The sequence below is a fragment of the Prunus dulcis genome, chromosome 2 (assembly GCF_902201215.1).
Source record: "Prunus dulcis chromosome 2, ALMONDv2, whole genome shotgun sequence".
Lineage (NCBI taxonomy): Eukaryota > Viridiplantae > Streptophyta > Magnoliopsida > Rosales > Rosaceae > Prunus > Prunus dulcis.
In genome coordinates this window covers 22,881,377-22,909,210 of record NC_047651.1, presented here as the reverse complement: position 1 = coordinate 22,909,210, position 27,834 = coordinate 22,881,377, and the positions used below count along the sequence as shown (strand labels likewise).

Below are 27,834 nucleotides of genomic sequence, written 5' to 3'. Positions count from 1 at the left end.
AGAAATAGGAAAACCTGGCTACCGAATGCAAAGACTAAAGAGAATCTAAAGAGGTAGTCAGTAACCAAACACAAAGGGCCCACCGTTTTGAACAATCTGAAATTTGATGTGAATTTGGCAACAAAAAAATGTGAATAGGCAGCACACTATTATTAAATGACACTATTTTCTTACAAAAAGTTCCGGACTTGGGGCCAGCAAGAGCCATAGGCTATAATTTACACCAGTTAATAATTAGAACAATTCCCAGTAGTAATTTTTTACTTTCACTTGAGCCTCTCTTTTCGTAACCTCTCCAGTTCCTTAACCATCTGCCAATGTTCTAATGATAGGCTGGTTTCACCAAAACTCATAGACATCAGACGGCCCATTGTCAGCAATCTGCAAGCAAAGGAAAATTTCAGATGAGATGATAAACAAAACTTGAAGATACAAGAACATTTGGAAAATCTTCCAGTCTCTAACCTGCTAAAATCTTGGGTGCCAAGTTTCCTATCTTCTTGCCTTGCTGCAACCAAGTCATTTTCTATCACCTGTAAGGTATCAACCCATGAGAATTATGCTCGGGTTTAGAGGTTAATTGTTGATGTCAAGCTAACTCTTACCTTCTGCATTTCCGGCTCAATAGAATGTGGCAATGATCTAAGAGTAGCCAAGTACCATCTCCAAGCCTCTAGTGCTTCTGCAGCAACTTCAGAGGAACCAACTGAAGAAGGGTGGAAAGGTAACACTATATCAGCAGGCAAAATGTTTGATTTGCCTTCAGATAAAATAAGCATTTTGATGTCAGCTGCCATGTCCAGTTTATAGAACTTAAAATCGTATTCCACCTGAAACATACAAATTAAATGTATCACGTGTTTAGCACAATACTTTATGAACAACATAATAATCTCATGACGCACAAATTCTATTAAAATTCTCAGGAATGCGTTGTTTACTACTAAGGATCAATCCATGCAAAGTTTTCCAATCTTAGTGCACTAAGCAGTAATACATAAATATACACGTACATTCATATGCATAATAAAACAAAAAATCACCTTTTGCAACTCCATTAAAGTTTTAAGCACTCTTGCATTTTCAACCCCAACAGAGTTGAGAGTTCCAGCTTCCAAATGGGTCTCATCAAAGATCAAGTGTGAACCCTCAGCCAGCTGTAGAGCTCCAGTTATCAGCCTGGAGCAATGTGAAGAGTTAAAACTATAACAAAATTGATACTTAGAAATTAAAAAATTACTACTGAAAGGAAAATTATACTCGGTTAAGGAATTAGAAATCTGATTACCTGTTTGTCTCATAATCCTTTCTTGGTGCGAGAGAAGCAGTGTTGAGATAATCAACTGTCAGGGATATACATTGTGTGAATGGTAAAAGATTCTTCATAGCAAGGCGAAGCGGAGTGCCAAACACAGGTACACTTTCTTTGCTAAAACAAGTGAGATTCAGTGAAAGCTTCCCGACAGCAACAGTTTCAACTCTAGAATACACCTGTCAAAACCATAATAAATCATATACCTCATAAGTACAGGAGATGAAGAGAGGGAAGGGGCAGAAGTAATTTGAGAGATTGAGATAAGAAATGGACTCAGAAGGGATGTAGATGAACAAAAATAATGTAGAAGTACCATCATGCGGATCCAACACTAAAAAGTTTGATATGAGAAGGCACCATTTACCGTGGACAAGAGATGTAACAGCATGAAATGAGCAGCTACACCATCATTACCAAGAATAGCTGTAAGATGTCCCAAGAGAGCTTCCCTGATCTCTTTGACCAAGTTGGGCTTTGGCTATAAGATCAGATAATAATTGCATTGTCAACACAACCACGTTAGCATAAATAGTAAATACACACAGGTAGGTATATAAGTCCTTCGTTTGAAGAAACATGACTATAATGACCACAAAATCACCTCCACTGTAGGGGAATGAGGTAGGAAGTCATGAACTGCAAGTTTCCTGTGAATAAAACAGTGGAGACGTGGTACCTGCACCAAAGGAAAACGTATTTAAGTGAGCTACGTACTTATAGTCCAACACAAGATACTAACAAACAAGCTGTACAGAAAGAAAAAAAAAACATGCAAGATTTAGTCCTTTGTTCATATATATGGAGACCAACAGTTGCGTAGATGCAAGACACAGCCAATACCTTATTAGGGGGAAAATGAACTAACACATCTTCACTGAAACCATTTGTGAAATCATCACATTCATCCTTGTCCACTTTGAACTCTGGATCGAAAGTGAAGACTCCAACAAACTCAAAAACCTCATTTAGCTTTAAGTCAGACTCTGGACAATCATATATCTGATAACCATAACAGTTTCATCAGCTTTCACAAAAAGAGAGAACAAATCTCAGTTCATCATTTTTCTATTGATACAACTAATTGACCAATGTACCTTAATAAGACAAGGAAGCGAATCCCTGTTGACATCAGGCCCCATAATCATACTAGAGCTGGTGCCCTCAGTAATTGACTCCTGAGACTGAAGACGTCCATCCTCTTTCTGAAAAAGGAGAAGAAATTTAGTAAAATAAATTTATATTCCATCAGAATCATAAAATAATGATTTTTAATAAAATAAAAGAGCAAAATAAACTGAAATTTGTTCTACTTACCAGCTTTTTGGCAGGAGAGCATTCAACTCCTTCATCTGAGACCTGTCATTGAATGCAGTGTGTCAGATAGACAAACAAGAAGACATTTTTACAAAGCTAAAGCTTCAGAGAATCACATGTGCAGCCCCAAAAAATCATCAAGTCATCAAGGCCCAAAATAATGATGAATGCACCTAGTCTATCAAGTAAATTATAACAATCCAATTAACAGGAAACCCCTTCAGAAAGCTTCCTACTTATTTTGCTAAGAAAAAACTTCCTAAATCCATATAACATGCTGTTTTAAGCTGCTTCGGAGCTCAGAACAAAGATGACCATAAGGAAAATTACCATTGTAATGCAGTTTGCCTTTTCTACTTAAATATGATTATCCTTTTACTGCAAATCGAGTTAAGTGAACAGTTAATACGCAGATTATCAGAATGGAATTACATTGCAATCCATGTTATCAGTAGCTTCAACATCCAATCTATGGCGCTTCTCTCTTTGTTGGGTTGCCGAATTCATACTTCTATACATCACTGCTTCAGAAGGAGATTCAGTCCATGAATTCTGTCCTGGCACCTAAAGACGTAAACAAGATAACAACCCAAGAAGAATCAGATCATGGAACGATCCACAATTTTAATTCCACACATCTAAACTGAATATGGTAGTAGGCACCCTGAAATTCAAGGAGTGTCATTTACCCTAACAAAAAGAAAACTTAAGTACAACAAACAACCAATAACCAATACTAAGCATATGGTTATGTGCTAAGAACAGAAGCTGATGTCATATTCTACAAAGAAGGAAGAGTTTGAGTATAGAGAACTCACCGGGATGCAGTAGAGCATACGGCGCTCCCATAATCGCATGTCCGGTGAAGTATCCATAGGGAATTGAGGAACATCCGTAAACTTGTTGGTTCTCCAAACCGAGCCATCCTTCAAAAGAGCCACAACACATTGTTTTAGTGGCACATAAATTAGCCTATTTTGGGTCACCGGAAAATGATCAGAGGGCATAAGATACCTTATAAGCACCAACATAGAACTCATTTCCCAACATGTCCTGTATCATTCCCCGAAACCGAACCAGAGTGTTGGGCTGAACCCATCTTATAGTTGCAGAATTCAGAATTGGCACCTAAATTTTCCCAAACAGTGATGAAACGAAGACACATATCACACAAAAAACTATTTGAAGGGAAAGACTTTTAACAACAGATGTGATAATATCTAGGTCAAGATAGACACAAGAGATTAATGGGAAAACTACACAATTAGGGTTTTCAAGGACAACAAATGAGCCCAAATCAAAGGGAATGACAATTAAAAGTAGGCTTAGGGTGTGGACCTGAGTGAGACCATCGTCCTCGAAGAGAAAGTGACGGAAGAGATCAACGGCGCCCCAGTCCCGGCCGTCGAAGGAGGCGGGGTCCGATCCCGACGCGATGGCCTTCTCGAACGTCGATCGAACGGCTCCGAGAGGGTTCGCCAAGCAGTCGTACGCTAATCCCACCATATCTGATTGCAAATGATCCTCTATCTCCCTCCCTCTTCCACTCTCAGTCTCTCTTTGTGCCGTTTGAGAGCGGCTTCCCGCGCTTTTAAGTAAGGTAATTGGATTTTCCCGCTAAGCACTGTTTGTTCCCGCCATTTAGGTTACTGCCTACATCTTCTTACAATTACAACTTACAAAGAGAAGACTGTAATGACTTCTGGATCGTTAGATGCGGCAGATGACTTTTGGACCGTTGGATGTGGGAAACTAAACAGCACAAATGAAATTCGAAAAGTCAAAAATGCCCTTACAACGTTTGAGGACATATTTCGATTAATCAAACGTTTAGGTGGCTGCCAGGTGGACGGCGTGATCTTCGTTCCTCTTCTTCTTCTTTGTTCCTTCAGCAGTCTGCCGAGGCGCCCAGACCCGCCTAGGCGCCGCCTGAGTCCCTGGCGCCTGCCCCTAACGATTAGGGGTAAATCGTGGCGGTGTCCTCCCGCCTAGCTCCTAGGTGGTCGCCTAGACCGATTTTTCTAACACCTCATCACCTTCTCTATAAACCGTAACCCTAGATTTCACCCCACCCTCTTTCAATTTAGGAACCGTCAAATTTTCATCTTCAACTGTTCTTTGATTTAACCCAATTAGACTTTCCAGGTGAATTTCATGGCGTCCGTCAAAGCACGAGACTTTTCAGGTGCTTCTCTGGGCCCACCGTTCCAGTACCGATTTCGAGCTTGCCCGAGTTGAATAACTCAGATTCACAGATTATAGTGATGGCCACCTTCTACAAGTTCGCCGATTTTCGGCGATCATGGTCGTTTGCTACAAAACCCTCTGGTACCCGTTTTTCATCTGCATCTGCTTATCTCTTTACTTTTAGTTTGTTAATGGTTGAATTCTATGGACTTCAATTTGAGTGTGGTTAATTAAGCATATAATAGTAAAAGTCTGGTTCCTGTTGTCAATGTATTGTTGAAGTTCTTCATTTGGTGCTTAGCTGAATCAATTGCATCATCGATTCTCAAGTCAAACGTAGGAGAGAAAAACAGACCAAAAAACAAAGTAGGAGAAAATCAAAATTGGATAATGCTTAAATAAACTCAAACTTTTGGCTGGTGACAAGAAATCTAATAATGTTGCAATGTTTAGAGACAAATTACATCCTAATTATGAAAATAAATAACAAATCCTAACTGTATAACCACATAAATTACTGAAACCATGCTTTGTTCTTTAATTTTTGTTCACAGGAAACTGATTGGATAAACGGGCCACTTGTTGGGATGAAAGAGACCCCAGTGTTGCTCCACTGCTGCACCAGGCTTCATGTTCTCATTAAACATGGAAAACAAGTAAGTCTCGGTGGAGTTCCCCGGCCGCCTTGGTGTTCCACGGGACGATAAGACGTGGCTTATTAGGTTCGAATTGTATATTTGTGCATTGGCCGGTGTTGTCACCATCCCATTCCCATGGGAGGGCCAGCCTGTCTCGGACACCACGACTTGGACTTGGGGCGCCCCTGCTTTCCCCAGTGCTGCATGTAATGCATCCACCATGGAGTCAAACAGGTTATCATAACTTAGACGACCGTCTGTCACGACCTTCCCAGAAACGAACAATGCATAAGGCAGTGAAATGTCAATTGTGTCTCCAATGTAGGCAAAATAAGGGTACACATTGGCTAATAAGGGTGCACCAATGCTATTGAGGTATCGAGCAATAGGTACCATGTACTCCATGGTGTCTTGAGAAAAGGCTCCAGCTGAGGGAGGGTAAGATACACCCAAGACTGATGTTGCAATTGAAGTGCTGACCTTGATGCATCTATTGCCCAAAGCATTTTGCAAGTTTTTCATTGCTGGGAGGACATACTGGGCAGAGTCTCCTGGAATGACCTCATTGCCAACAGCTATGTATCGAAATTGGATTTGGTGCGAATAAGGTGTTATGTATGTTGCTATCCAGTTCTGAGCAGCAGAGTAGGAGTTTGCAAGTTGTTGAAGATCCTCATTCCTAACTCCAACTAGGACTTCGATGGCAGTATTGCGAAGGGCTTCGAATGCTTCTAGGTTTGGATCGTAGAGTCTCATTCGTCCGATTTGATTCGATGTGTACATGTCAATTACTTCTCTTGGTGGTGGCAAGTTGTTGGCCACCATTCCATAGCATACTCCAATTGAAGAAGCGCCTGATAATTAGGGAAATACAAGCATGTTAGCACATTTACTATTTCTGCCTAACTAGTACTTCGTTAAATTTTAAAGAAATAATGGCCAGTGTTCATCAAAACAATTAGAAACAATCAGTTTTATGACCCGAAAAATAGTTAATTAATTTTTTACAGGAAGTGTACTTTGGATAGTAGAACAGCTTTCAAAATCGAAGTTTCAATTCAACAGAGTCTGGCGATGAAATTTAAGGTTTTTTTTTTTTTTTTTCCTAACTTTAAATATAGTCTATGATTTTCATTCTCAAAAAATAATAAAACAGAATCTAACAATATCTTAATCATATTGACAACGAATACCAAAAAAATAAAGTTCACATGTATGATAAAACTTTGAGCACGAGCAAAACAAGGCTAATTATAAGAGAATCAATTGTAAACATTACAAGAGTTTGTAACAATAAACTCACCTGCAAAATTTGGTCCAAGTAGCACCGAAAGCGTGATGGAGAAGATGAGACAGAGCGATTGAACGTTGCAGGCCATTGCAATGATTGCTATGAAGCTTAGACAACGTCTGCAACTCGAAGCTTGATTTGATTGATTGTATGAATAATTTGCAAAATACAATTCTAAACTAGGCTCTTTTATAGGTTAAACCAAACCCCATTTCTACCAGGAAAATAGACATAACTCCTAATTAACAGAGGAAAATCAAACCCAGGATTGTTGAGAAAAGGGAAACTTAAACGAACAAAAAGGGGAAGGTTTCCTACAATCTTTAAACACAGTTTGAGGCCTTGGTTTGCTTGCAAATTGCTTTAAATCACATGTTACCAAGTTTACATTATATGTATCGTATCATATTGTAGCTCCATCTGTTTTTGTTTTTACTCGAATGCTTGGTCAAACGAAATTTGAATGGATTTGCCCTGCTGCATATTTTAGTTCATACTATGATCACTTCATTGCTCAATGCTCATCAATTACAATTAAAAGAGAAAAACAAGCTAAGTTCTCAAATCTTCTACCCAACATTGAATCATATATTTTTGTATCTAAAATTGGCATCACATCGCATCACCAGTTAGGCTCTGGGATATCAGATATACAATACAAGCACCATGTTCTCTCTCTTCATCCTGAGAAAAGTCTGGTAAAAAAGTTGCCAGATTTCGATTTCTCCATACACGCCACATGAACATATCTTCCAAGTTTGTCCACTTGCCTTGGCTCACCCCCTGTGTCTTTCTTGCAAACCTTGCACGTTTTGTCCACCCAGCCTTCTTCCACATATTGCCCATCCACTGATTTCCAATTGAAAAACCATTACCGAAGTTAGGAAAATCACAACAACATTGAGCCAAAATATTGAGAAAAGAGTGCTGCTATTTGGATTGAACCACACTATAATTTCAAAGTTTCTACATACCATCAACATAAGATTTGAAGAAATCCTTGTATGTTCCTCCAATTTTCCTTCTCAGAGCCCCATACTGCATGAAAATAAGAAAACCCAATTAGCAAATTTTTTAAAACAATGAGCTAGTTTGAAAGCATTTTAATTTTCAACATACCTGTTCCCTGGACATTTTCTCTCCAGACTTGGTGGCCTCTCTAGCATCTTCAATAAGCAGAGCGTCCTCTACAGACCTGGTCTGAGAAAAATCAAGTGCTTCTGTCACACTGCTAAACAATGACTGCTTGGTTTTCTTGGGTTCTTCCTTGTCACCTTTCTCACCCTTCTCTGTTTTAGCTAAGACCCTAAACTGAGAGCTCTTGCTGACGAACCCGCCACGGTTTGATAAGCACTCTGCAACTCCAAAATTTGAAGGGAACTTGCCGTGTGGAGGGGTCAAAGGAAGTGTTCTTAGAACTCCCATGTCTGCTTTGCTTTGCAAAAATTAATGAAGTTAATTTTGCTCCTTGTATGTTGTTGGTGTTTAGGGTGTTCGTGTCTGAATCTTTAGCCTATTTAGACGACTAAATAGTAGCCACGCGTAGAGAAAGATAGCATGCCTGCCACTCACTAGGCTTGGTGGTCAGCATAATACTACGTGGCCCTTTATCAAAGCAGTCATTTGGTTTTTTCCAAAGTCATTCATCCAGAATTCAAGTATCTTATAGAATCTGAGACTGATGGCTAGTGAAAAACCAAGTTTATTTTCAGATCACTCATTTTATTAAATGGGTGATTTGGATCCAGGTCCTCAGATCCACATCATTTAGGATGCAAGCGCACATGCCATGTTGAACAGAGTTGGTGTTTTATTTTTCCCTTGTACAATTGATAGTCTAAAACTATTCTAATTCATGGGGCTGGAATCCGAACTTCAGTATAAGGAGGCAAGATTCGTGTTTACGAATAGAGTTAGGTTATACATACATTATTGTTCATATAGTTTACGAGTGTAGAACAGGTTGATTGTTCCAAATAATTAGGTTTCCCAGACTACAGTAAAATCTGAAGATGGCATAAGATCATGACAAGTCAGGTCTGACATCGACCCAAGAAAAAGTAGTAATTTTCACAGTTTTCTGGTAGTAATCTAGCTAAATGCATCATCTGTGAGACTGATGGCGTGGTAGAGTAACATTTTTCTACAGACCTCTTTGAACTACACAATCATCTTCCTAGCACATCCCTTTCCACTCTCTCTGCTACAGGAGTGAGCAAACAAAGACAAAACTATTTGGTAATTACATGTCTGTCTGGTCTAGACAACATAAACCATCCCAACCTCAAGAAGGGACACTGGTGGCACTTTGAGCGCCACATCTGCCCCCCTGCAATTCTTCCTCAGGAAATTATACCCAAAGTTAATGGCCAATCTCTTCATGATAGATGAACCTTGCTTTGCTTTAACATGTGAGTGCCCGAGTATAAACGCCGTCCCAGCTTGTTGAGCTGCATACAGATCCTCGAGCTCTTCACGTATCTGCATGGCATTCTCAGTCCGGCTATCAGCCTGAGAGTCATCATCAATGGCAAACCTCACTCTTCTTTCAACTGGTTCCATCTCAATAACATCTGTTATACTTTCTACAGTTGGGAAACCAACAGATACACTTGCCGGTTGAGTCTCCTCTATCTCATAAGCTGGTGCACCAGAAAATGCCACTGTTCCAATGACAGCCAGTCTACTGTCACTCATATCAGTAGACCTTGATGCATCATCCTCAGTGCATGAGCTAGTTCTCTGTGTTCGACACCAATCATATCGGATGAAATCAGCCAGCCTATCAACTAGTTCTGATTCAAAGGAGTCAACATCCTGATGAACATCACGGTATCCATACCGAACAATACACCTATAGGACCGATGAGCTGCAGGACCAACACGACCCACCAGGTAGCGCTCAGCAGGCGGAACATAAGGGACAGGGACCGACTTTACACACACAAAAACTAGAACGCGGTGAAAAGCAGGGAGGTTGGTTACAAAGCGGGAGAAGTTAGCAGGAATGCCAGAGGTGAGATCTGTGAACACTAGGCCAATGCCAGGGACTCGAGCAATTCCCAAGCTTGGACCCAACGCTAGAAGCCAGTCCAAGGAAACCTTGTTGTGGAGGTCAAATTCGTACTTCTTGATGGTTGCATAGTGCCAAACAAACATGATAGTCATGAGGAACAGAGCAAGAAGGATGGGGAGCCAGGCACCCTCCCGGAACTTTGTGAGTGAAGCTGAGAAGTAGAGCAATTCAATAGATCCAAAGAAGATTAGGAAGCAAAGAGCTAGAATAGGTGGCTTGCGCCAACAAAGGATGATCACCAAGGAAGTGAGGCATGTTGTCACTAGCATAACCGCCATCACTGCTAACCCTGAAATAAATAAATAAAAACTGCTGCTTAGTACTTCAAGAAACATTAATGATTTTAAAATTTTAATTAGCTGCCTTTGGATGTATTCATGATAAGAAATTTAGGCAGACTCTATGAATGAGAGATGAACTTTATAATATGAATCTAGAAAAATATATAAAGACCAACTTACCTGATGCATTCCCCAGGTGTTTTGTGTCTCTAAATCCAATGGTCACTGCAATGCAGAGGATCATGAGCATCCAATTGATCTCAGGGATATATATCTGGCCATGTACCTTGTCAGAAGTGTGAACAACCTTGACTCTTGGGAAACAACCTAGTGACTGGCTCTGGTTTATGATAGAAAATGTTCCACTGATGATTGCTTGGCTTCCCACAACAGAAGCAAGAATGGCCAGTACAAGCACTGGCCATCTCACACTTTCTGTACCCAAAAACGTAAAGTCGTCACATTTTCTAATGAAATGTTGTTGAATAATATTCCTGTCTATAAAACAAGAATGACGAACACATACCTGGAACTGAGACATAAAAACTAATCCGGTGACTGGTGTGGTGATGTTGTGATAAGTAAGCAGCTTGACCCATATATGCCAATATAAGTGCTGGATAAACCAAAAAGGTAAAAGCAACCTGCACTAAGACAGTGGGGGTTGCAACTCCCTTATTAGTATCCAAATCAGTATTCACAATGCATAGAGAAGACACTACGAGGAATGTAAGACTTACCTGAATAGCAGAATATGAGAAGTGGCCAAGATCAGCAAACATGGCCTCCGAGCCTGCATGCATAGCCACACATTATTCATCAATATGCAGGACAACAACAAAATATATACAGGAATATATTATATGCAAATATTTTCCAAAAGTACCTGTTATGCACAGCAATATTCCACCTAAAGACATCCATCCGCTTATCCTTGTCTTCCTCAAGAACTTGAACATGTAATATGGAGAGAGAGCTTGATAGATATACCGATTCCACTGGAATATGTTATATAAGCCAAGTGCACTGATGCACAGAAGCCATGCAAACACCACTGGTGCAAAAAAGAATCCAACTCGATGGGTGCCATAGTGTTGAAGTGCAAAAAGACACAACAATATGAAACAAGTAATTGGAACCACTGCATCTGCAAATTGGGGCAGAATATAGATGTAAATAGACAAAATGGGCAAATCATTACTGCAAGTCTACAATTAACTGATTGTTGAGAAACTTTATTAGTCCTCTACTACTATTGATTGGAAATGAAAAATCTTATACGAAATAAAATAGGAGATGAGAAGCTTACACTGGTGATGCTCCTTGGACATGGATAATTCCAGGCCAGACACCGCAGAAAAGACTAAAATAGCATAGACATGAATTAGTCAAACCAGAAAGAATTGCAACATGTTTTTATATTGTTTAAACTGGAAAGACGCCTACCTGAAATAGCTGGAGTGAGCACTCCATCACCAATTACCATACAAGTGCCAAGAAGAACAAGAATTAGCAAAGCAGTGTGTAAGGCCTTGCACTTCTCAAGTACAACTTTCAACCTTGAACTTTTTTCCTTCTCTGGTGGGTGCTCCAATTTATAAGTAGAGAGTGCCTCATCAGCAAGTTGCCGGTTGGGTAGAAGGCTCACTTTTGCATGCCTACATATCAAAGAATACAGTGCAAAAGTACCACCTGCAGAAAAACATGCAAGAAAGGTTACAACCTAAAGACAGGACAATAAAAGCATTGTTCAGTTGTTCAGTACTTACCCTCTCCGTTATCATCAGCTCGAAGGACAATAAAGACATACTTGAACAGAGGGACTAAAGTAAGAGTCCAGAAGACAAAAGAAAGTACACCATAAATCTCTTCATTGGTCTCTGAATGTTGAATGTCTTCTGCAAATGCGCTCTTGTAGACATATAAAGGAGAAATGCTAAGGTCCCCATATACTACTCCAAGACTCTGGTAGGCTAAAAGCAGAATATTCTTCCAAGAGTCCTTCTGAAATGCAGTTCAACATACAGCTTTCTGAGAATTCAGTTCATTTCTAGAACCAAATGAACTGCTAAAGTTATAATCATTTACCAAGTTTTTCAAACATAATTTGCTTATAAAACCATACCCGGCAGAAACTACAAATGGGTTATAATGCCCATAAGCAAAGAAACACTTAAATTGAACTTATGAAGATAAAGCACTAACCTTTGAAGTGTCCCAACACTTCACTCTCTCGAGATCCATGGCGCTCAACTTTCAACTCTGAGACTAGATTTCATCAGATGGACGCAGCTACCTGCAGATCTGCATTGAGACAGTACAAGTTTCATTGGTTAACTCGAACAGAATCTAAATTATATAAAATCCAGCTAAAGAGATTTCATGGGATAATCACACTTCAAAGAACTCCCACCCAGCTCCCTCTACTTTCTCGGAAATAGAGGAGATAAAAGGGCATATTCCCCCCCTTTCCAATAAGCCCACATGACATCCATACCTGTATCACATTCCCACCAAATTTTTGAAAGCTGAGAACTTTTTTTTTGTTGCAAATTTCCAGGATAAGAATGAAAACTCAAAGAGATGAAACCCAAAAGCCCACAACCTTTGGCAAAGAGGCAAATACCAAAAATAAAAAGAAGTTGTGATCGCCTGCACTAGATTATTCAGATAAAGACTCATAAATGGAGAAGGGGCCCTCATTCATTCTCTATGCAGCAGTTTCCAGTCACTATTGTCTTACCCTCCCCAACCTATAATGGTTGGTAGGGTAGGCAAAATAAAACTGACATGTCGCTGTCAACCTTCTATAGGACAAAGATGAAGGAACTTCAATTTAACTGTGTATTCAGTAATGCATGTGGAACTAAACTTTACATTTTTCACATGAAAAACATAACGAAATAGGAGAAAATTAGTAGATGGCCAAATAAAAAAAACTAAGTAATGGCAACGAAAAGGCAAAACCACGTGAATCGTTAACAGTTGCATACACCCAAAAGAAAAAGATAAATCAGCCAACTAGTGCCCACGCAAACAAAGCTGATTTCAAGGACCATTTCTTACGTTCTGATCTTATCCCCGCCTTTTTTCTCTCTCACACCCACAGCCTTTGAATAGTTAATAATTTCATTTATGAGTTTCTGGTCTTTCCAACTTCTCACCTAATTGTTACACCCCTTCAGTCTCTTTTGCTTTCTAAACCATGAAAGCTTGTTCTGTATATAGAAAATTTTCACCAAAATAAGAAATTTTCACCAAAATAAGAAATAAACAGAAAGGGTAAACTATCCCTGTCACTAAACAAATGTTAAATGGGTTTGCAGCTAACTCAAGAAATCAACAAACAAAATTAAGAGCACACCAAACCTGAATTTCCAGAAACTTATATATAGTATTAGTGACGAATGCAAGAGCAACCAAAGGCTAAAGAAAAAAGAGATTTTGCAAATAAGGATGTTATAAAGGGCAAACCCATGTGAAGCCAAGTGCTACTGAACATGCTAATGCTAGCTCAAATGTATTAAAGGAGCTAACTTTTTCCCAACCCTTCATGACAAAAAACATGGAGGCTGAAAGGCTCAGTCTTTTCCGTTTTTCTATCACCCAGTGGCCAGTGTGGGCGTCCCCTTTCTGACCCACTTTGTCCTTTTTTACATTTTAGCTAAACCACTTTTTGATTGCATCAGCTATCTTCATTCTTTACTGGGTTTAGGATTGAGATCTCCATACTAAAAATAAAAAGAAGATCGTGACCTCCATTTTGGTCAAAAATACAGCTATTTTCTTCAAGATTCCGCCTTTGTAATTATAAACCATCATGCATTTATTTGCAAAAACAGAAATATTACCTCACATTTTCACACCAGCAAATCAGCCTGAACCTCTGGATATTGGAACATGGTAAATCCAGCAAATGAGGCACTTAACACTACTACTTGGGCAGTTGAGCTTCAACACTCAGTGGCCACAAACAGCTGGCAACTGGGTATTGGGTAAGATTTGGTGTTTATTTTGGTATGATAGGAGATGGATTTGAAGTTTATATTTGGATGGCATGAAAAAGCTGATGCCAGTGAATCATGGCGGATTTGTGTGCATATGAAGATTAAATGAATGAACTGACCAAATGGTAAAAGCGTCCAACAACCGACCATAGCGAATGTCCCTCAATATTCACTGATCAGTAAAGAGACAGTATCTTATATGTAGATATATATTTATCTAATCATTAAAAAACAAGAAGAACGTGGTTAAGTTTGGGATATTGATTCTGTTCTAAGAATTTGTCTAGGAACTAAAGTATTCCCCTCTCATCAAACACGAGACATGAGCGGGAATATTAATACACCACTTTTTAAAAAAATATATAAATAAATAAAAAAATCTTAGAAAGTATGTTGTTAGCATTCACCTTACATAAATTAGCGAAAATTTATAATTTAGACTATCGTTGTCAACAGTATCTCACATCGCTTGATAGTAAAGTGTTCCAAATTGGTCAACAAAGTGTCCGAAAATTATAGCTTAATTCAATTTATTTTCCAACACATAGTCAACGAAGTGTTAGAAAATTATCCTCATTTCATTATCGTAGGGTTAGGTTGAGATCAGATACGTGGCACAACGAGCAAGCTTAGGCCACACCACATAGTCGAAAGTCAAGGGACCATTGGGCTTGAGCTATAAATTTCAAAGACTAGATTCAATGGGGTGCGACGCACGAGAACCCTAGTATCAAGCTATTTTGATAGACTCTCCCCCTAGAGATTAAACTAACAAGAACAAATACTACACGTAATTTCAGCCAAAAGGCTGAGAAAGGTACGTCTGTATTGCCGGGCCGTCTCTTTTATACCAACTCTCCGACTGATTCTCACCTCACCTCAACCTGTCGACGACGGATATAGCAACCTTTTTCCTGCTCTTCTTCAAGTAGATTCTTGCTCTCATATTGGCCTCGAGTGTAACCATCAGATGGACCTGGAACAAGAATTTGAGCCCCTATTGGCAAATGCTTCCGTATACGACAACAGACCTTGCAGGCGATATGAGAATAATACAAAATACGTAAAGTCGTTTCCACCCTGCTACATTACAAAAGTATTAAGGGCATTATTGTCTTTTCATTAATGCAATATTATTTAACTTCTTTTATTATCTATAATTTGGGCTTATATCAGTGAATTTTCTTTTACTAATGGCCAGTTTAACTTTTGGTAAACTCTTTATTAAAAGTGTTGTTGGTATTAATTCCGGCATAATCATTAAACCTAACGTTTCTTCGAAATTAATTCTCGTATAATTAGAAAATAAAAGCACGTCATTAGCTGCTTTCTCTTATAGTCTCACAGTAATTTTAGAACGTGTTGGACTATTTTTTAAAAATTACTTATTATCTCAAATAAGCAATATCCAACGGACACTAAGAACCTGTTAGTGTATTCCAGTTTTGATTGAGTGTTGTGCGCGTTCAACTTTTTCGTTCTGCACAGGAAATAGTTGCGTTGGTTTAGCCACAATGCAAAAGCCCATTGGGGTTCAGCCATCAAATTTTCAGACTAGATTTAATGGGGTACGCCAGGCCCATGCAGTAGTGCATCACTTGGGCAGCGTGCGAGAACCCCAGCATCAAGCTACTGTGGTGGGCTCTCCCCCTAAAGAAAATAATTTAATAAAGGAGGTGGGCCATTGGCCCACATATCAGATATTAAACAGATACGAACAGACACTACACTTGATCTTAGCCAAAAGGCCGAGAAAGGTATGAGTTCATCAATGTCTGGCAATCTCTTTCATATCAGCTCTCCAAGTCTTTCTTTTCTCCACCTGTCGATGTGGGATACAACAACTTTCTTTTCCTTGGTCGTAAAATTTCTGCTGCTGATTCTGACGTATAGGCAAATACCAAAGATTGGGTAGAAACTCCAAGGCCACCCTGACCCAATTCAGCCATCGATTGGTTAGAAAACTACATGCTTTTTCAAACTCAAATCCACACATTTTTATTCACTCTCTTATTAACAAAATAATGTATATATCTTACATATACAACACAATTACCAAAAACTCCCAGATAATTTGAAAACATATAAAGAAGAAATCCTAGCGAGCTATGTATTATAGTATACATGGGGAAAAGTATACGTGATATCATTATGTATCAACAAGAAGGTGGTACATATATAAAGTGAAACGCATCAAAAACAAAAAACGCACAGCGCTAGCAGACTCACTTCATGATCGATCTAGTGACCAACGCCGGGGCTCGGGACATCACCGTGCCCTCCATAAAAATCATAATCTCCGCTGCCATTATTGTCACCGGCTTCTTTCGTGTATTCGTCTTTCAGATCCAAACCCTTTCGCGACGCTTTTAGGCTAGTGCTTCCCGGTTGTTGATACTTGCCAATGCGTCTGATCATAGCCGCTCCCCTGTGAAACACCATGGACAGAAGAAGCAGCAAAGTTAGTAGCGCATTCAAGAGCTCCCTCCTACCCATCTTTCAATATAAAATCGATATGGCTGATGAGAATCGAGAAAAGGGAGAAGAAGAAAGTTTAAAAAGGAGGCGGTTAGGTTAGGGCCATGCTGCTCATTTTGATTTATTAATTTAGTGCATGCACCATCATGGTGTCAATGTCTTGTCATCCAATCTAGAGAGCGACAAAGCTTCATAAAAAGTTGGCCAGAAGACCAACTTATAGAGTTGATGTGGTGGAGACATACATGCATTGCTTTAATTTGTTTATTTTCTTTGACAATGAGCAAAATGATAAAGAAGTATAATTGTTCTTTTGTATATAAATAATTTTCTAGTCTTTGACCACAGTACGTCCATTATTACTGGGGACCATGAGGAGTTAGGCCATGTTTACTTGTTTATATACTTAAAACCTACGAAAAGACAGAGATGTTTGCTCAGCGTGATGATAAATTGCACTCATATAAATTAAATTTCAATTTTGCACTTTCTCACTCTCAGACAAACATTGCTAGGGTTTAATCAATATGGGGCTGGGGGGTAGAAGAACCATGCATTAGATTGATTACTGAATGTTCATTGCTTTCAGTGTACAGACTAGGATCTGATTATCATGGCCGCTTCATGTGGATCTTAATTTGTGTGTGACATAATCATATAAGTCCGACGAATCCTAAATCATCAAACTGAATGGGAAGATAAATTTTTTTGGGTGTATGCGCAATTGTATACAATTAGTGACAAAGTTGTTTTTCGTGTACATAAACTTTATAATGTATATAAAATACATAAGTACATGTGGAAAGGGAGATGATAAGATTGAGACAAAAGAATAATGGATGTAAATTCCTCTTCTTTTTGACAATCAAGATAAGATCAAGAGGGGGATTAAAGGGGCCAATATTCTCTCCTTCTTCTTCCTTTACTTTAGAAAGGAGTTTTCAACTTTCGGTTGCCGGTCCAAATCTGTGGGCATTGAGCCATTGACCTCAACAACAACAAAAAGGAGAAAAATAACGTTTCATTCTTGTAGAGCCTGGAAACTGATGATTATTGGGTAATGACTCACACAATCTCCACTACTAATAACGTCCAAAGGATGAGTTTAAACTTAAAGGTTTTGTTAATCCTAAATTAACTATCATGTCCTGAGTGACGAAACAACCGCGTGAGAATGACATATATGACATAGTCAAAGCTCTCTGTTCATTCTGATAGGTTTTAATTTCGTGCCAATTTTCAACAAGAAATAATAACCATCTGCCAAATGGGTTCTAGATTATTGACACCATTTCCTCTCTGACATTGATAGCTAGCTACATCTGTCACGTGTAGGGGCACATACAAACTGGTTGGTTTACACTCACAAGCTAGATTCATCATTAAATTGGGGACACCGTCAAATTAAAAATGTTCACTAACGACCTATACCTATACCTATACCTATTTGCATTATTATATTTTCATGTTGGATCTTTTTCATTTTGGTTAGAAGAGAACTTATCGGTAGAACTTGTCCCTAAAAGGTTTGTAAAGAGAAAGTGTTCATGAGCCCTTTAACCACTTTAGGATATGCTATTTTTTCAAGGTGGGATCTTGAGTCCTAACATTCAATCACACTTCTGTACTCAACGTCCTCGTTGGCCCACTCTATCGACATTGACTTGGTGATAGCTATTTCCTTCATTTGAGGCGGCTTCACTCAACTATCAGTATTCAATGACTCGATTTCATGCTCGTATATAATATTGATAATCTTAATCCAGCATATAGGTCACCCCTTCCGTTGAATTGGACCCAGTTGCATGATGAAACTAGACTATGATACTAAATGTTAAGAACTCACGGGTAGAACTTGCCTCTAAAAACTAGCTTGTAAGGGAAGGGTGCCCATGAACTCTTTAAACCATTCTAAGATATGCTATTTTTCCAATATTGAATCTTGAGTCCTAACATATTAGGAAAGGAAAATACTAACATACATATCGAGTGCGGTAGAAAACTGCTATTAATAACTTGAATTACATGTTTTCTGGAAGAAAAGAAAATTACAAGTTTCTTACAAGCATGGCTGATTCAACATGTTTGATTGTGTGTGTATGCGTGCATAATGCATTGATGTCTGGGAAGGAACTAGGATCGACAGGAAGCCCAAATTTCCATTCTAGGTTTCAAATTTCAACTTGTTCTTTTACTATTTGGTGAATTCATGACATCAACGCGGTTTAATCCCTCCAATGCCTGTCTCCAAACTAAACATATTTAATGGGTTAGGTGTTCGTCGGAAAAAAAAAAGGGTTAGGTGAGGGGAGTCTCATGTATCTAATTCCTCTTATTCATTTCATTTTTCATGGAGTCAGTCTCCCGATGGTCCAATATTGTTTCTATTGGGTCACACTTGACTTACTGGTCCATTGAATCCAATCAAGTCGTGACAAAATTAAAGTGCAATTTCTCTAAGCAAACCCATAGTCCATAAAGACCTTGTTGCTTGTTTGTTCAAGCGATACAAGTATAGAATTAAAATATTAGAAATATATTAGTGAATTTTTCTTTATCAATTATCTTTTGTGTGGGCAAAATGAATAATTTTACATCGTTCAAGTCATTTTACTGAGAAATTTTCATGCAACGAGAATAACATCGTTACAAATAAAATTTTCTCTAGTTTGTGGAGTAGATAAAATTTCGAAGATGGCCTAGTAATCAGTTTTCTGTACTGTCAGGCCCAAACCTCCACAAAGAAAATGTGTGACGGTGGGTGTAGAAAAGAAAGATAAAAATTGAAGTTGTGTGGCGAAGACGCTAACTTGCGCGAGACGAATCGCGTACACTCTCAAACGCGGACTGTTGATGGACTAGCTAGGAGTCGGCAGATTTTTACTAGGTCAAACCTCCCTGTGCTGACCTCTATGTGTAGCCATCCAAATCTGGCTGTAACTGTAAAGCCTCTCCCACTCTCACTCCTCCCCACACGCCACCACCGGAAAGGAGTAGGGCCTTTATAACATACAATTCATTAGTCAAGAGTACTAGTCAATCCGACTAATAGTATCGTCATCCGAAATTACACCAACACATTGTGTTATGGCAAGAAACTTCCCATTTGAGGAAAATTATAGATATCAGTGGTTCACAATATATGAATGTGGACTTCCAAGTAGGTCATAATCGACCGAAAAAACTTCCAAGTAAGTCGTAGTAGCGCGTCACAAGTCTTTGCCTTGCCAATACATTATGGTCCCTACGACTTTGAGCTTCTCACGTCATGGAAGACGAACTTGTCCAAACGAACGCAACGCAACGCGCAGCAACAGTTTGAGGTTTTCAAATTCAACACTTAATAATTCCCTCGCTTCCCGTATAAAATCCCCATCAACCTCCCCCTCTTCTCCAACACACCACCAAACTATCTCAGCTTAGCCTAATAGCCTTTACATTTCACACCAAAAAACTCCTCATTTTATTCCCAAGAATGGCACAAATGCTATGCGTTTTGCTTATATTACTAGCTGTGTCAACTTGTTCATCTGCCAGGCTCTTGAATGACCAGCTTCATCACCTCGAGCTTCCTAAAGCACACAACAAACACAATGTGTTTTTACCAGAAAACCCATCACACGAAGAGGCTCCTCATCATCTCCGTCCTCAGCAGCATGTGTTTCCATGCCACACAGACAATACAGATCAAGCTTCTTCTTCTCATCTTCCTGCTGCTCCTAGATTTGGTGCTGCAGCAGCCGCCAAGTATGGGCCCCTGGTCTTGAATCTTCTTCCCAAAGGGACGAATCCACCTTCCGGACCCAGCAAAGGAACCAACGACCTCAACACCTAAACCAACCGCAAACAACATTATTCACACAGAACAGAACCAGCCAGATTTCAACAAGTCATTGGTTTAGTTGGTCTCTTTCCTTGTTTTGTTCCTTCTATTTGTTAGCAGCAGATACTTGAAGTAATTTGTTCTTTCTCTGTTTCCAGTTTGGTTGGGACGTGTAAATATACTCATTACACGAATTATAGATAGATAGGTAGCTAGCTAGGGTAAGGATGAGATTTGATTCTCTTAATTTGTTTGGATCATTTATATATATGTTCTGATGATTTTCCTAATAGAGTTATATAGAATATAACAAATTACAGGACTGATTTACTTCCTTTTGGTTTTGTTTATTGTTCTGAAATAATAATGTTCATGCGCCCGTCATGAACTTTGAATAATTATGGGTGTTATTGACTTTAGTTGGAATTTAATTGATTACATTCTTTCTTAATGAAAGATTAGTTTAATTTAATTAAACAATTGTGATACGCACGTCGTTAGTATATATGCACGATAAGCGATAATCTAAACTATAGATAGGATGTTTCTCAGACATACAACCAAAATGTTATGAAATTTGAACTTAAGACCTCTTATTTACAAATTAAGGTCATTTTCCACTCGGTTGGATCCCATTGCCTAAAGGCTCCAAACTTAAAATCTAAATGCAAGGAAGAATAAAATAAAACAACGAGTAAGTCTCTTGTAAGACTTCTACGACTAGTTATTTAATTTTGCCACCCTACCTAACCATTATTATTTTATTATGGATAATATTATGGTAGGTTGGATTGGTCCTAAAGTCGTAGCACCAGACCAGACCAAAGGGTCTCCAAATTCTAGGGTCAAACCAAAATAGATTTTTTTTTGCTTTGGTTAAAAGCCAGTGATCTAGGAGAGGAGAGAAAAATGCTTAATGGGACGCTCTAATCTATTCCTTTTTCTCTCTCTTTAAAATAAAAATAAAAATTAATCACGGTGAAACCAATTTAAGTCCTCCAGTAGGTCCACATGAAAATGTAAGGAAATTGACATTTCTTGCAAAAATGAAAGTCATTCATTACTTCAAAGATTAAGAAATGAAGTTTTGCTGTCCATTTTTGACTTTGATAGTTTGCCTGCAGCGCATAAATAAACAGACATGGACTTGAAGAAGCAAAAATGAAAAACAATAGTTAAAAGGTGAGGAGGGCTGGTTTCGATGTTCAACTCTAATTGGAGTTTGTAATTGGATTAGTGAGTTTATTGGGTTTGCATAAAGTGGGTTTTAATCTTTGTCATAACCAAAGATTGAAAGATGAAGATGGACCTAACCAACAAAACGGTAATACCTCTAAATTTCGTCCCTTTTTTATCACTGAGTTTTACACAAAAATTCAATTTGGTCTATAATATATTTTTTTTATAACCAAATTGATAACTGTGTTTCTCAAAGTTTACAATTTATAAACATTCCATTTCATTAAATTTATTTTTTATTTTTTTAGGATGTCCCTTCAGTCTTCTTCCTCTAACTCAACAAATTAGGGTGTGTTGAGCTATTAGAGTTTAACAATTCGGGAAAAATCTTGGGGTGTAATCGAAATTATGAGGTATAAGAAAAATAAAAAAGCCAAACCAAATTAAAATAAAATCAACAACTTACTAATGTATTTTGGTATTATATGAAGTCACAATACATATCTCACTCAATTAATTCAGACTTCACTATAGCATCCAATCCGTGACCTTATACCTCACAATTTCAATTTCAATCCAAGATTTCCCTAAATTTTTAAACACTAATGGCATAATATACTCTAACTCATTAAGTTAGAGGAAGAAACTGAACCTGCTTCCTTAAAAAAAAATAAAAAAATATCACTTAATGGAATATATAACAGAATGTCTAAAAATGATAAACTTTGGAAAACATAGTGACTAATTTGGCTAAATTTTTTTTCTTAGTGATCAAATTAAATTTTCGTTAAAATTCCAATAAGATATTTATCCATATTTTTCAAACCTACCAGTCGCCCAGTTAGACCTTTGGGTTTAGACAGCTTTCCAAGTAATCCACTGCTTAAAGAAGTATAAAATTTGAAGAATTACGTGGACAATAAGCTTACCAATTCACTATCTTTATTATGCTTATCAAGTGCGTTCTCTTTTGGTTTTCATGATATCATGACAACTAACTTAGTGGATAAGCCTTGCTTAATGCTTAATTCTTGGATTGGAGCATAATCAAATAATTAAATATGGGGAATTAATCCATAAATGAGGATAAAAATTAATAAGTTAAAAAAAAAAGAAGGAAAAATGTTAAGTTCTGACGTGTCATTTACATAAACTAAGCGGATAAAGAGGGATTTGATATTCCCAAGTGGCAAACTGGCTTGTCATAATATTGTCCACATCGGTATATGCTTCCTTGTCTAGTAATATATGCTCTGTTCCTTCCCATTCACAGACTCATCTCAGTATTTTAAGAAAAGCCAAAAAGGTAACACAGAAAACAAAAACGGAGCATTCAATAATGGCGAAGAGGAAGATCACCCTATCTTTGTATACTCTGGCTCTCACTCTATCGGCGGTCTCTTTGGCATTTGCAGTCAGAGTAGTGCCTCTCACGCAACCCCATGAGAAACCGACTTTTCTAAGACCAACATTCAATCGCATTTTTGATACTTCCTTGTATGGGATTTTGCAACTTAACAACGGTTTGGCTCAAACGCCTCAGATGGGGTTCGTCTCTCTCTCTCTCTCTCTCTCTCTCTCTCTCTCTCTCTGAAGTGTGTGTTTCTATCTTTTTCTATTTTAGTCTTTGAAGTTTGGTGTTTGTTGGTCCACTCACTCCTACCCACCATTTGGGATTGATTTTGATGAAAAACTGAAGTAAGATTCTTGATAATAGGAAATTTTTGTGGTTTTTTACAGTTGGGTTTCAATTCAACCAACTTCTGTATATATGAATGGGAATTTTACTTCATTGTTCTGACTAGTTTGTTTCACTTGAGGACATTGTATATTGTTTTTGTTTATCAATATTGCACAATATGTGGGCAGGTGGAACAGCTGGAATTTCTTTGCCTGCAATATCAATGAAACCGTGATCAAGGAAACTGGTATTCTTTTTATGCTTTCTCTGTTCATCTACTTTTGTTGGTATTGATTCTTTGTGAATACCATTTATGAGTTATTGGTTGCCTTTCCTTATTGCATCAATGGTTTCATGTTGGTTTGTATCCGGCACATGGTAAATATGTGTTCGTATAAATTGGAAAACATATCCACACGATTCTATCAATCCAAAGAAGTACAACAATTCTTTATCCTCAATCAAATTTTGTGAAAGTTACTAACTTTTCTTTTGATGATGGACAGCTGATGCACTCATCTCAACTGGCTTAGCAGATTTAGGCTATGTGTATGTCAATATAGGTATTATTCTGGCATACCTTAAGTATTTGGCAAACTTAATACATGCTTATGTTTATGATGTTATTCAATGTCATTGACTGCAGATGATTGCTGGTGTCAAACACGAAATTCGGAGGTCAGTTGAATTCCATTACTTCAACCAAAATATAGTTCACCGTCTCTATAACTTGTATCAGCAATTTTTGATTTTGTGGTCTGTGAGGAGCACCATCTTCATCTTATATGAAGAAAATTTGGCATTAATGATTCAAATACAACTTCTCAGAATTATATCTCAGTCTAGTAGTTATAACTCGTCTGTCCTCTATGTGTCTATGCACATAGAGGATTAGCATAGATGAATATACGCAAAGTTTTCTATAAAAGTTATTTGCATGGGAAAACTTGTAAAATTGAGCAATTGATGTATATTTGAATTTTGATTCCTTAAAGTTGTTTGGTTGAGCAGGGTCAACTGGTCCCTGATCCTAAAACATTTCCATCAGGAATTAAAGCTCTTGCCGAGTATTTACACGGAAAAGGACTCAAGCTTGGAATTTATTCTGATGCTGGGTAAGTTGAAATTTTTATGTATTTTCACTTGAGTATCTAGTGTGCTATACCCATTACAACCTGTCAGTATTCATCGCCATTCTATTTGTAGGGTTTTTACGTGTCAAGTTCGACCAGGATCACTTTATCATGAAAATGATGATGCAAAGCTGTTTGCTTCTTGGGTTAGTTTATGTTTCCTCTATTGGATGTTTGTTCAAAGTACATCTTTGACTTGGCGGGCATTCGACACCCTTGTACACTGCTTCTGCATTTTATAAATTTATATTGCTACCTTTTGTTAGTGAAAACTCAAACTCATTTGGAACAGACTCACCTCAATGCAAGTAATGGGGTCAACACCACTAAAAATTAAAGCCTTCTTATAACCACTCACAATGTTAATAGACATTTTCTTTATTGATGTTTGCAAACAAAATCGAGTTGCCTGAATATTTGACAGTATTTAATCTTCCCCCGTGTCCCCTTATTAGTAAACAATTTGTTTGCGATCAGAGTTTGGAATGCATAAGTTCAGCTGAGAATTCTTCTAGCATTATAAGCATTCATTTTCTTTGGATATTACTAATAATTAAGGAGTAATGTTGTATTTTCAGGATGTGGACTATTTGAAATATGACAACTGTTACAATCTGGGCATCCCGCCAAAAGAACGGTATTAGCTCTTCTTGATCTCTTTTTAATATTGAAGGAATCACATTGAGTAGCTATAAATTGATTTGATGTGGTTTCATACTTTCCAGATACCCCCCAATGCGCGAGGCCCTAAATGCATCTGGACGCACAATTTTCTATTCAATCTGTGAATGGTAATCCAGTTTATTGATCTATGCACTATAATATTTGGATTAATTCACAATTAACTTGATAGAAATCCTAATTCAGAAATTCTTTACTTGACAGGGGTGTTGACGACCCGGCTTTATGGGCGGGCAAGTTTGGAAATAGTTGGCGTACAACAGATGATATCAATGATTCTTGGGCAAGGTTATAACTCTTTCTCCATTAACTTATGTGGACAATAACTTGATGGTCTCTTGGGTTATATCCTAGCTCTACATGCGCGCATTGAAACCATAATTTGTAGAAAACCCTCGAAATGGTTTGTGGTAAATGCTTTCCCCTCAGAGGACCCTTTTAAAGGTTTCAAGAGCTTCATTACTTCCAAGTTTATGGTGCTCATTAGTGGATTTATATCAGTAATTGGACAAGAATGTCCAACATTTGTTGCCAATCATTGTTTCTCGCTGTCATCATTTGGTTGCAAGATCTTATTTGCATGATCCTGGACTGTTAATAAAAGTTCTTGTTTCTATTTCTTGAATAAATCGTCGATGGTCGTACTGATAAAGTTGGCTGTAACTCTGTTATGAAGCATGACAACAATTGCTGATTTGAATGACAAGTGGGCGGCGTATGCAGGACCTGGTGGATGGAATGGTACAGACATGAGCTTTTTGAAACAGATTTTGAAGGCATGATATGTTGGGTGTCAGTACTCCCACTGCGATATACTATTCTTACTCTCCATCTTATTCTTTCGGGCAGATCCTGATATGTTGGAAGTTGGCAATGGAGGCATGAGTTACCAGGAGTACCGTGCTCATTTTAGCATCTGGGCTTTGATGAAGGTCCTTCAACTTCTGTTTCTTTTGTCCTAGTTTGCATAGCCATCCCAGTAATTCAGATTTAGTTGTTGTCTTGTCGAGTTGTGTCAAAAAAGGCAATCTTATACGAGTAGTTCGTGGAAACTACTTGTTTTCTCTGTTCTGCTTTATTTCATATTCAAAAATTAGTTTTCCACTATGCTGTCCAGTCCTATTAAGCAGAATTTTTGTAATGGCTTTTATTGGTTGTTCAGTCCATGTGAACAACGAATAGTTTAATTCTAGCTTGCACAAGAGGCAGCATACGACATGTTGCATATGAAATTTTTTGTGCTTAGCTCATTTTGATATACTTTCAAGTTCTTCACATACTGAAAATTGGGTGTTCAAATATCCAGGCCCCTCTTTTGGTTGGTTGCGATGTAAGAAACATGACTGCAGAAACATTCGAGATTCTAAGCAACGAGGAGGTTATTGCTGTTAACCAAGGTGAGAGTAGTTACTCTTCCTGTCTCTCTCTCACACTCACACTCTCACTCAATGCATCATGGTGTGGTGTGTGTGTGTGTGTCTAATTGGTCTGAAGTATGATTTTTCCATATCTTTCATTTCTCATTCATAGATACCCTTGTATGTCACAATCTTTTCAAACTATGAAGTTATGAAAGTAAATGAGAGAGGACTTATTTATTTTGTTTTTGCAGATCCACTTGGAGTTCAGGGAAGGAAAGTTAGTGTTTCTGGAACAGATGGTTGCTATCAGGTCTTTTGTCTTGCATCCTCAATAGCATTTTAAAGTGATGCTGCAACCATAAAAATGACTAATTGAAGAGAGTTTAGGTCAAATGACTTTTTCAAGCTCCCCACTGACATGTTTTGGGGGGGGTGGTGTGTGGTGTTGGGGTCGGCGCTGGGCTTTATCAGGAAGGGATTTTCTCTTCCCCTTCCCCGTAACTTTTCCGAGTGTACAGTCATCTCGTCCCCCTGCTTGGGCTGTCTAGAAAGTGGCACAATTGCGTACTGGAAACATAGAAAAGTAGTATATAGGGTTGAGATGAAATCACAAATAAAACATAGTATTCATGTGGTGACATGTGGCATTCTGGCAGAATACATTCCCTTCGCATTTGGATCTTCAAAATAAGCCTAGTTGTATATGTATATATACTATTTGTTACACTTTGGTGTTTAATTATGATTCTGTTTTCCAGGTCTGGGCAGGTCCTCTATCCGGACATCGGCTGACCGTTGCTCTTTGGAATCGGTGCTCAAAAGCAAAGACTATAACAGTTACTTGGGAAGCACTTGGACTCCAATCCAGCATTAGCGTCTCCATAAGAGATTTGTGGGAGGTGAGCAAACTGACCTACATGGACATCTAACAAGAGTTTTGAGTGGGAACAAGGCTGTAATGATAGCTTGGGTTTAGGATTTAGTTGGCTTCATTTTTTTCGGTTTTATGCTTACATAGTATTCTAATTTCTCGTAGCACAAAGAAGTAGCGGTTGATGCTGTATCGTCGTTCGGTGCTTGGGTTGATGCTCATGACTGTCGGATGTACATTTTTACTCCCCAGACTCCCGCTCAGAAATGTAGCTTAGCCTTAACTTAAAAAGCACCCTTTCAACAAGAGGTGATGTCCAACTATTAGTGCACCGCGATGATTCTCTGCAAGAGTTCATGGCTGTAATCTGTAAACTTTTACCAGAACTTGGAAGCCATCTTAGTGCCATCTGTTATGTATTTGTTCATAAGAAAGTATTTGGATGTTAGTCTCGGTGTTCATATTGCATTGTATATATTACGATATACTTATTTGGAATGACCATCAGTTGAAATAAT

The 27,834-nt window shown here is 38.3% G+C and overlaps 5 protein-coding genes, 1 long non-coding RNA gene, 1 other non-coding gene and 1 pseudogene across 10 annotated transcripts; 1 reads left to right on the top strand and 7 right to left on the bottom strand.

Moving 5' to 3' along the window:
* Positions 1-129: 129 nt before the first annotated feature.
* LOC117618707 (mini-chromosome maintenance complex-binding protein) lies at positions 130-4,235 on the bottom strand. Its single transcript, XM_034348408.1, has 14 exons — positions 3,968-4,235; positions 3,644-3,757; positions 3,448-3,555; positions 3,062-3,193; positions 2,630-2,671; positions 2,410-2,517; positions 2,156-2,314; positions 1,917-1,991; positions 1,680-1,793; positions 1,289-1,491; positions 1,044-1,179; positions 606-830; positions 466-533; positions 130-381 (listed from the first exon to the last, which is right to left on the bottom strand). The coding sequence occupies exons 1-14, from the start codon at positions 4,133-4,135 to the stop codon at positions 267-269; spliced, it is 1,767 nt and encodes a 588-aa protein (XP_034204299.1). The 5' UTR covers positions 4,136-4,235; the 3' UTR covers positions 130-266.
* Positions 4,236-5,236: 1,001 nt separating this feature from the next.
* LOC117620344 (glucan endo-1,3-beta-glucosidase-like) lies at positions 5,237-6,315 on the bottom strand (the record flags this gene model as incomplete). The annotated part of the gene is made up of 1 exon (XM_034350511.1): positions 5,237-6,315. A coding segment is annotated over one exon (951 nt), but the record flags the coding sequence as incomplete, so codon positions are not given.
* A 914-nt stretch (positions 6,316-7,229) lies between these two features.
* Positions 7,230-8,502, bottom strand: LOC117617495. The gene is made up of 3 exons (XM_034346881.1): positions 7,865-8,502; positions 7,720-7,783; positions 7,230-7,594 (listed from the first exon to the last, which is right to left on the bottom strand). The coding sequence occupies exons 1-3, from the start codon at positions 8,168-8,170 to the stop codon at positions 7,425-7,427; spliced, it is 540 nt and encodes a 179-aa protein (XP_034202772.1). The 5' UTR covers positions 8,171-8,502; the 3' UTR covers positions 7,230-7,424.
* A 210-nt stretch (positions 8,503-8,712) lies between these two features.
* LOC117617493 (potassium transporter 2) lies at positions 8,713-12,882 on the bottom strand. Of its 3 annotated transcripts, none has more exons than XM_034346878.1 (10): positions 12,600-12,746; positions 12,308-12,406; positions 11,872-12,106; positions 11,549-11,794; positions 11,412-11,465; positions 10,989-11,249; positions 10,843-10,895; positions 10,629-10,746; positions 10,283-10,537; positions 8,713-10,110 (listed from the first exon to the last, which is right to left on the bottom strand). In XM_034346878.1, the coding sequence occupies exons 2-10, from the start codon at positions 12,344-12,346 to the stop codon at positions 9,005-9,007; spliced, it is 2,367 nt and encodes a 788-aa protein (XP_034202769.1). In that variant the 5' UTR covers positions 12,347-12,406; positions 12,600-12,746; the 3' UTR covers positions 8,713-9,004. The 3 variants fall into 3 exon arrangements, with proteins under 3 accessions (XP_034202769.1, XP_034202770.1, XP_034202771.1); XM_034346879.1 differs by lacking the exon at positions 12,600-12,746 and adding an exon at positions 12,755-12,882 and having other exon boundaries at positions 9,005-10,110; XM_034346880.1 differs by lacking the exon at positions 12,600-12,746 and adding an exon at positions 12,498-12,522 and having other exon boundaries at positions 9,005-10,110.
* Positions 12,883-14,711: 1,829 nt separating this feature from the next.
* LOC117620402 lies at positions 14,712-14,930 on the bottom strand (annotated as a pseudogene).
* Positions 14,931-15,672: 742 nt separating this feature from the next.
* On the bottom strand, positions 15,673-15,870 carry LOC117620401. Its single transcript, XR_004584743.1, has one exon. It is a non-coding gene; the product is annotated as a U2 spliceosomal RNA (small nuclear RNA).
* LOC117619251 lies at positions 15,773-16,802 on the bottom strand. Its single transcript, XR_004584547.1, has 2 exons — positions 16,339-16,802; positions 15,773-16,040 (listed from the first exon to the last, which is right to left on the bottom strand). It is a non-coding gene; the product is annotated as an uncharacterized LOC117619251 (long non-coding RNA).
* Positions 16,803-22,773: 5,971 nt separating this feature from the next.
* On the top strand, positions 22,774-27,833 carry LOC117617424 (alpha-galactosidase 3). Of its 2 annotated transcripts, XM_034346785.1 has the most exons (15): positions 22,774-23,137; positions 23,459-23,517; positions 23,777-23,833; positions 23,917-23,948; positions 24,282-24,385; positions 24,477-24,549; positions 24,982-25,040; positions 25,129-25,194; positions 25,289-25,372; positions 25,761-25,825; positions 25,934-26,016; positions 26,391-26,481; positions 26,697-26,755; positions 27,204-27,344; positions 27,482-27,833. In XM_034346785.1, exons 1-15 carry the CDS (start codon positions 22,929-22,931, stop codon positions 27,602-27,604), a joined length of 1,305 nt encoding a protein of 434 aa, XP_034202676.1. In that variant the 5' UTR covers positions 22,774-22,928; the 3' UTR covers positions 27,605-27,833. The 2 variants fall into 2 exon arrangements, with proteins under 2 accessions (XP_034202676.1, XP_034202677.1); XM_034346786.1 differs by lacking the exons at positions 26,391-26,481; positions 26,697-26,755; positions 27,204-27,344; positions 27,482-27,833 and adding an exon at positions 26,085-26,384 and having other exon boundaries at positions 22,791-23,137; positions 25,934-26,035.
* Position 27,834: the final 1 nt, after the last annotated feature.

Excerpts from the sequence above, each read along its gene's own strand:
- LOC117618707 (XM_034348408.1), bottom strand. The coding sequence starts at position 4,135 with ATGGTGGGATTAGCGTACGACTGCTTGGCGAACCCTCTCGGAGCCGTT. Across the intron at positions 3,758-3,967 it reads AGGACGATGGTCTCACTCAG|GTGCCAATTCTGAATTCTGC; the intron begins GTCCACACCCTA and ends GGGAAAATTTAG. Across the intron at positions 1,794-1,916 it reads CTCATTCCCCTACAGTGGAG|CCAAAGCCCAACTTGGTCAA; the intron begins GTGATTTTGTGG and ends CTGATCTTATAG.
- LOC117617495 (XM_034346881.1), bottom strand. The coding sequence starts at position 8,170 with ATGGGAGTTCTAAGAACACTTCCTTTGACCCCTCCACACGGCAAGTTC. Across the intron at positions 7,784-7,864 it reads AGAAAATGTCCAGGGAACAG|TATGGGGCTCTGAGAAGGAA; the intron begins GTATGTTGAAAA and ends ATTTTCATGCAG. Across the intron at positions 7,595-7,719 it reads CTTCAAATCTTATGTTGATG|TGGATGGGCAATATGTGGAA; the intron begins GTATGTAGAAAC and ends ATTGGAAATCAG.
- LOC117617493 (XM_034346879.1), bottom strand. The coding sequence starts at position 12,346 with ATGGATCTCGAGAGAGTGAAGTGTTGGGACACTTCAAAG. Across the intron at positions 11,466-11,548 it reads GCTCACTCCAGCTATTTCAG|TCTTTTCTGCGGTGTCTGGC; the intron begins GTAGGCGTCTTT and ends ATGCTATTTTAG. Across the intron at positions 10,538-10,628 it reads TTTTTATGTCTCAGTTCCAG|AAAGTGTGAGATGGCCAGTG; the intron begins GTATGTGTTCGT and ends TTTTGGGTACAG.
- LOC117617424 (XM_034346785.1), top strand. The coding sequence starts at position 22,929 with ATGGCGAAGAGGAAGATCACCCTATCTTTGTATACTCTGGCTCTCACT. Across the intron at positions 23,518-23,776 it reads AACCGTGATCAAGGAAACTG|CTGATGCACTCATCTCAACT; the intron begins GTATTCTTTTTA and ends GATGATGGACAG. Across the intron at positions 26,756-27,203 it reads GAACAGATGGTTGCTATCAG|GTCTGGGCAGGTCCTCTATC; the intron begins GTCTTTTGTCTT and ends TCTGTTTTCCAG.